Source organism: Ictalurus furcatus, chromosome 2, assembly GCF_023375685.1.
Source record: "Ictalurus furcatus strain D&B chromosome 2, Billie_1.0, whole genome shotgun sequence".
NCBI lineage: Eukaryota > Metazoa > Chordata > Actinopteri > Siluriformes > Ictaluridae > Ictalurus > Ictalurus furcatus.
Genome location: NC_071256.1, coordinates 13380563 through 13389005, shown reverse-complemented (window position 1 = coordinate 13389005; position 8443 = coordinate 13380563). Strand labels below are relative to the sequence as shown.

Here is an 8443-nt window from a genome sequence, read left to right as displayed (position 1 = left end):
GCACGTGTAGACGTCATTCCGTGCGTTTGCAGAAGTAACCGCAGTGATTCGTGTGAGTGTGACACAACACGCAGTTTGTGGCGTTATCAAATGTAAACACAAACGTAAACAGAAGTCAAATCAGCACAAGACGGTCCACATTGCCTACGTTGTGGCCTGGATATTAAGTGTCCCTTAAAATAACAATGAATATATGGTTGCAGGATGTGTTTGGAAAGCAGTTTTGAGGTTCCGCGCAGACGCACTGACGTCACTGACATCGAGGTATCAAGAGAGAAGAGAAAGCAGCAGGAGAAAGCAACAGCGGACAGTATCCATAATTGTATCAACACCAGAGAGCTCCTTTCGCATCTCCTGTATTATACGGTAAGAACGTCTAGATTAATAATCGTGAAGCATTTGATTACGTTTGCATTAAGGCTCGTGATCTTTCCGCAGAATGAGAAGACTCGTGCTATCCCTGTGCACTCAGTCTTGGCAGGAAGGTGAAATGTAGAATATCGACAGAGTATGTAGGATTTACAAACCCATGTTTTTGTTTGGCGCAATTAGTTGGTCGGCGTTACTGATATAATTATGTGTGTTCATCACGGTTAATGAATTCATTATTAATAGACGATTATCTCGCTTTCCCAGTTTTAAGGTAATAAATAACGGAAATGAAATGACAGATTTGGAGAAGACAGGGGAGCTTTATCTGATGATAATTACATTAGTGATATGTAGACCTAAACGACAGACACCGGTTTATCCTCTTTTTTTTTTTTTTTTAATGTATATAGCAAATAAATATAGTTTATCTGATTACATTGTATAAATAATAATCATCATTAGTATGGCATTTGCACACGTACATATAAAAACCCATGAGGCATCTGTTGATTTAATCTCTGGCTGTGCTCTGATTTGATACTGAATGTCAGGTTCAGCATTTCCCTGTGACCCATTCTCTTTTCCCCCTGTTCAGTTACCTCTACAGCAGTGCTAAGATGGCCACCTCCTCCCCCAGTCTTGAAGAAGATGAGAGTCTAAGGGGCTGTGAAGTTTTTGTGCAGAAATACAACATCCAACAGATTCTCAAAGAGTGCATTGTGAATTTGTGCATCGCCAAACCTGAGCGTCCTATGAAATTCCTACGGGAACACTTTGAAAAGCTGGAGAAGGTGCGTTCCTGAGACTAATTTCCTTTTGCGGTATACTGCTATTGATAAGAAATCAGTCATGGTAAGCCAAAGCTTTGTGATTGAGATTGCATGTTTTTTAGTTGTGTATGCTATACTAACTGAAAACATTAATTTAGAACACTGTGTTAACTAGCAAACGATTCCTCTGCTTTTACTCAACAGTGTGTTGGAGTTAACTCAGTTTAACAAAATGATTGTTGACAGTGGGGAATAAGTATTGGACACATCAAAAGATTTTTCAGTAAATACATTTCCAATGAGGCTATTCACATGAAATTTTCACCAGACATCAGTTTTAACTCAAGAAATCCGGAAATATAAAGAAGAAATATAAACTTCACTGTTGGTATAGTGTTTTAAGGGTGATGTGCAGTACCATTTCTTCTGCAAACATGGTGTGTAGTATGACAGCCAAAAAGTAAAATTTTGCTCTCTTCTGACCAGACTACACTCTCCCAGTATTTCATAGGCTTGTCCAAATGAGTTGTAGCAAACTTTAAACGAGCTTCGACATGCCTTTTCTTTAGTAGTGGAGTCTTGCGGGGTGAGTGTGAGCAGTGGAGTGCATTGCCTATTGTTTTCTCTGTGACGATGATACCTGCTGCCTCCAAGTGTTCCTGAAGCTCTTTCCGAGTGGTCCTTGGCTCTTGGGCTACTCTTCTGACTATCCTTCTGACTCCCTGGTGAGAAATCTTGCGAGGAGCTCCTATGCATGGCTGGTTGATGACGTAGTGATGTTGCTTCAACTTGCGGATAATGGCCTCAATGGTGCTTACTGGAGGATTCAGAAGTTTTGAAATATGTCTGTATCCGATTCCATCAATATGTTTTGCGACAATAAGGTTCTGAAGGTCTTAGGAGAGCTCTTTGTTTTTACCCATCATGAGATGTTTCTTGTGTGACACCTTTTTGACGAAAAGCCTTTTTATAGACCATCAATTTACTAACCCAGCTGATATTAATTTGCACAGATAGGGGATATAATTATTTAGGGATTTCAGCTGGTTCCTTGCCTTACCTTGCCTTGGAGAACAGCTTTTTCTTAGCGTGCTCAATACTTTTTTCCTGTCATTCAACTTTATTACACATAAATTAATTTATGGATTTTAATTTTGTGAATTATTTATATTTCCAGATTTATTGAGTTAATACTGATGTCTGGCAAAAATTCCATGTGAATAGCCTCATTCGAGATATATTTACTAAAAAAAATGATGATACATCCAATACTTATTTCCTCCACTGTACAGTGTATACAGAAAATATATATATATATATATATATATATATATATATATATATATATATATATATATATATACACACACACACACACACTGTATACACACACACACACACACACACACACTGTATACACACAAACACACAGTCATACAGACAGTGACCATTTTTGTCATTTTGCGTCTGTACACTACCACAATAGATTTGAAATGAAGCAGTCAAGATGTGATTTAAGTGTAGACTTTCAGCTTTAATTCAAGGGGTTTAACAAAAATATTGTATGAATCATACAGCTATTTTTACAGAGTCCTTCCATTTTCACAGGCTCAAAAGTAATTGTACAATTGACTGATAAGTGGTTTCATGGCCAGGTATGGCATGGTTCATTGTTATTTCATGACAGATTAAGTAGACAAAAGGTCTAAAGTCGATTCCAAGTGCCGAATTTGCATTTGGTAGCTGTTCATGGAAACTCTCAATATGTGGTCCAAAGAGGTGCCCATGCAAAAGATAGACTTATCAGAGAGATAGCAGAACCTTTAGGAGTGGCCAAGTGAACAATTTGGTACATTCTTAAAAAGAAGGAATGCACTGGAAAGCTCAGCAACACCAAAAGGCCTGGAAGAGCATGGAAGACAAAAGTGGATGATCACAGAATTCTTTCCTTAGTGAAGATAAACCCTTTCACAACATCTAGCCAAGGTAAGAACATGCTTGAGGAGGTAGGAGTTAGGCATTGTCAAAGTCTACAATCAAGAGAGGCCTTCATGATTGTAAATACTGACGGTCAAGAAGCAAACCACCGGTAACACTCACGAACAGAAAGACCAGATTAGACTTTCTAAAAACCTCTAAAAAAAGCTTGCTCAGTACTGGCCAAGATTAACTGAATGATGGGAAGAGAAGAGTGTGGAGAAGGAAAGGAAAGGCTCCTGTTCCAAAGCATACCACATAATCTGTACAACATGGTGGAGGTAGTGTTATGGCATGGGCAAGTAAGGCTGCCAATAGAACTGGTTCAGTGGTGTTTACTGATGATGTGACTGCTGATAGAAGTAGCAGGATAAATTCTGAAGTGTATAGAGCTATACTTTCTGCTCAGATTCAGTCAAATGCTGCAAAACTGTAGGATGGTGCTCCACAGTACAGATGGATAATGGCCCAAAACATACCACGAAAGCAACCCAAGGGCTTCTTAAGGCATAGAAATGAAATGTTTTTAATTGTTTGATGACCTCAACCAATTGAGCATGCTTTTCACTTACTGAAGACAAAACTGGAGGAAGAAACTCCCAGAAACAAGCAGCAACTGAATTCAGCAGCACTAAAGGCCTGGCAAAGCATTTCAAGGGAGGAAACTCAGCATTTGGTGATCTCCATGGGTTCCAGATTTCAGGCATCCATTGACTGCAAAGGATTTGCATCCAAGTATTAAAAATAATCATAATATTTTTATGTTAGTTTGTCCAATTACTTTTGAGCCTGTGAAGATGGAGGGACTCTATAAAAAATGACCATAATTCCTAAACAGTCAATGCATTTTTTTCTTTTAAACTGCTTGAATTAAAGTTGAAAGTCTACACTTCAATCACATCTTTGTATATATATATATATATGTGTGTGCGTGTGTGTGTATGTATGCATGTATGTATATGTAACACAAACACACTGAACACTTTATTAGGAACAACTGTACACCTACTCATTCATCAGTCTAATCAGCCAATCATGTGGCAGCGTAAAATACTATATATACGGGCCAGCAGCTTCAGGTAATGATCAACCATCAACCATCAGAATGGGGGAAATATGTGATCCCAGTGAATGATTGTTGGTGCCAAATGGGCTGGTTTGAGTATTTCTCTAACTGCTTATCTCCTGGAATTTTCATGCACAACGTCCCTAGAATTTACTCAGAATGGTGCAATAAATAAAAAACATCCAATGAGTGGCAGTTCTTGCAGATGGAAATGCCTTGTTGATGAGAGAGGTCAATGGAGAATGGCCAAACTAATTTGAGCTGACAGAATAGCTACAGTAACTCAGATAACAACTATGTACAATAGTGGCGAGTAGAAGAGCATCTTAGAATCCACAACACATTGAACCTTGAGGCAGATGGGCTACAACAGCAGAAGAAAACGTCTGGTTCCACTTCAAGAACAGAAAGCTGAGGCTGCAGTGGGCACAGGCTCACCAAAACCAAAACAGTTGAAGGCTGGAAAAACATAGCCTGTTCTGATGAATCCTACCTCACAGATGTAAGGATCAGTATTTGGCACCAACAGCATGAATCCATTGACCCAACCTGCCTTGTGTCAACAGTCAAGACTGGTGGAGGTGGTGTAATACCGTGGGGAATGTTTTCTTGGCACACTTTTTACCCATTAATGCCAGTTAATCCCCTTAATGCCACAGCCTATGTGAATATTGTTGCTGACCATGTGCATTCCTTCATGGCCACAATTTACCCACTTTCTAATAGCTATTTCCAGCATGATAATACACCATGTTACAAAGCAAAAGTCTTCTCAAACTGGTTTCATGAACATGACACTGTGTTCAATGTGGTCTTCCCAGTTACTAGATCTGAATCCAATAGAACACCTTTGGGATGTGGTAGCATGAAATTGTACCTGAAAAATGTGCAGGATTGTGTGATGAATTTATGTCAACATGGACCAGAACCTCAAAATGATGTTTCCAAAATCTTGTGGAATACATGTCCTTCCTTGGAACACTTCGGTAGGTACTAACCACTGCATACTGGGAAAACTCCACAAGACCTGCCATTTTGGAGATGCTCTAATCCAGTTGTCTAGCCATCACAATTTGTCCCTTGTCAAAGTTTTTCATTGCACCTTCCAAAACTCAACAAAAAGGGACAAACCAACAAGGGGATGTCACCAGGTCACTGCTTTGTTCAAGTTCAAAGTTCACACTCTCTATCTCTGTCTCTCTGTCTCTCTGTCTGTGTGTGTGTGTGTGTTGCTAGCTCTGCCAGCTAGGCCACTATCTGTCTCTCTCTCACTGGTCAAGGGAATCACGGAAAGCACAAAGAAACACAAATGAGTAGACTGGTGGTAATAAGACACTGGTGAGAATCATCTTGCGTAACCTGCTTGTTCAATGATACATTCTGGTCACAATTTGATTCGATTCAAGATATTGGCTTTATGATTTGAGTTCGATTCTCAAAATATTTTGAACAATATGTGAATGAAGAAAAATTATTACCAAAAAGACAACATTTTTATTGCTGAATCATAACCAATGCAAAACAGTGTGCATTTATGTCTGTATTAAACTAAGTAAATTGCTACAAACAGAGGTTTAATATTGTAAACAAAATGTACTACACGATCACTATCTCTGTATAAATAAATTTAGAAATTCTTCCCAAACAACAAACCTGGTAATGGTGAGTGATTGAAACACAATGTGCTCCATAGCAGAGCCTGAGGCATCATTTTAATCATGATTCCTGGTAATGGTGCAGGCTCGCCATGAAAGAATATAATCACGTGATCAGCCTGCACTGTATGCTGGATATTTTCTATGTGCTGCGAAGATTGAGACTGTCAAACAGTGCAATTACTTTAGATGCTTAATTAATAGAATGCTATTGCACATTTCCACAATACACATTGTCACAGTTTTGCATTGCAGTGCATCGTCTCATGATTCATGGTTACATCCCTAATAATGCAGAGTGTGCATAATTATTAGGCAAGGTATTGTGTTCATATATTATCTCTGGGGACATTTTTCCAACTCTAAACCATATAAACTTGAGTGTTTACTGGGTAGAATAATTTTTTTGTCATGGGGAGAGTCCAGGGAGACAGATGCACATGCAGAACCTCTTTATTTACAGATAAGACACAGAAAACAGACTCAGGGAAACATGCTCAAGGGACAAGAAACACTAGGGAAACAGAACAACCAGAAACTAAGGAAAACTAGTAAAAAACAAAAACTAGGAAATATGAAATACAAACAGTGCATAAACCAAACAATAACTATACTGGCTTTATTAGACTTCTCTGGCCTCTAACTATCCAGTATGTTAAACGGTGACTCAAAAAACTTCACTGGAGACATCAAGTCCTTTATGAAGTTTATGATTCAACTGTGAAACTGCAAAAATATACAAAAGATACAATCGCTAAGTATGAAATTGAAAAATTATCAGTTGACAACAGTAAGGACAATTAAACCAGAAAATATGCATCATAACATTTACATAAAGGTAATATTCTTACATATATCACACAATAAATTTAACATTGTATACTCACAAACATTGCATCTAACAGATGCAAAGAATGATTTTGGATGAGTCATGCAGAGCAGCTACCACATTCTGCTTGCTCACTACAGTACTACTGGAACTTCCTGCTTCCTGAACTAAGAGGCTGTCTGTCTCTGCTTTTAAAAATGTATTCTTTATTTACAGACAGGACACAGGGAAACAATCTCAAGGAACAAGAAACACTAGGGAACCAGAACAACTGGAAATTAAGGAAAACTAGGAAAAACAAAAACTAGGAAACAGTAAATATAAACAAACAGTGCATAAACCAAACAATAACAAATGTAAGAAAAATCAGAAAAACAAACATGACCTGAATTGATGCAATGCTCCAGCAGCTAAGGAGAAAAACCAAGAAACTTACAGTGAGGGAAAGAAGTATTTGATCCCCTGCTGATTTTGTACGTTTGCCCACTGACAAAGAAATGATCATTCTATAATTTTAATGGTAGATTTATTTGAACAGTGAGAGACAGAATAACAACAAGAAAATCCAGAAAAACGCATGTCAAAAATGTTATAAATTGATTTGCATTTTAATGAGGGAAATAAGTATTTGACCGCCTCTCAATCAGAAAGATTTCTGGCTCCCAGGTGTCTTTTATACAGGTAACATGCTGAGATTAGGAGCACACTCTTAAAGGGAGTGCTCCTAATCTCAGCTTGTTACCTGTATAAAAGACACCTGTCCACAGAAGCAATCAATCAATCAGATTCCAAACTCTCCACCATGGCCAAGACCAAAGAGCTCTCCAAGGATGTTAGGGACAAGATTGTAGACCTACACAAGTCTGGAATGGGCTACAAGACCATTGCCAAGCAGCTTGGTGAGAAGGTGACAACAGGTGGTGCGATTATTCGCAAATGGAAGAAACACAAAAGAACTGTCAGTCTCCCTCGACCTGGGGCTCCATGCAAGATCTCACCTCGTGGAGTTGCAATGATCATGAGAACAGTGAGGAATCAGCCCAGAACTACACGGGAGGATCTTGTCAATGATCTCAAGGCAGCTGGGACCATAGTCACCAAGAAAACAATTGGTAACACACTACGCCGTGAAGGACTGAAATCCTGCAGCGCCCGCAAGGTCCCCCTGCTCAAGAAAGCACATATACATGTCCGTCTGAAGTTTGCCAATGAACATCTGAATGATTCAGAGGACAACTGGGTGAAAGTGTTTTGGTCAGATGAGACCAAAATGGAGCTCTTTGGCATCAACTCAACTCGCTGTGTTTGGAGGAGGAGGAATGCTGCCTATGACCCCAAGAACACCACCCCCACCGTCAAACATGGAGGTGGAAACATTATGCTTTGGGGGTGTTTTTCTGCTAAGGGGACAGGCCAACTTCACCGCATCAAAGGGACGATGGATGGGGCCATGTACCGTCAAATCTTGGGTGAGAACCTCCTTCCCTCAGCCAGGGCATTGAAAATGGGTCGTGGATGGGTATTCCAGCATGACAATGACCCAAAATACACGGCCAAGGCAACAAAGGAGTGGCTCAAGAAGAAGCACATTAAGGTCCTGGAGTGGCCTAGCCAGTCTCCAGACCTTAATCCCATAGAAAATCTGTGGAGGGAGCTGAAGGTTCAAGTTGCCAAACGTCAGCCTCGAAACCTTAATGACTTGGAGAAGATCTGCAAAGAGGAGTGGGACAAAATCCCTCCTGAGATGTGTGCAAACCTGGTGGCCAACTACAAG

At 39.5% G+C, this 8443-nt stretch overlaps 1 protein-coding gene across 3 annotated transcripts in view; it reads left to right on the top strand.

Annotated features, from left to right (window-relative positions):
- The window catches only part of LOC128622423 (cAMP-dependent protein kinase type I-beta regulatory subunit), an 81359-nt gene continuing 72916 nt past the window's right edge, over positions 1–8443 (top strand). For all 3 annotated transcript variants that reach the window (XM_053648937.1, XM_053648920.1, XM_053648929.1), the window contains exons 1-2: positions 1–366; positions 968–1163. In XM_053648937.1, the coding sequence (XP_053504912.1) occupies positions 194–366; positions 968–1163 (369 nt within the window). In that variant the 5' untranslated portion in view covers positions 1–193. The remainder of the gene's footprint in view (positions 367–967; positions 1164–8443) is intronic.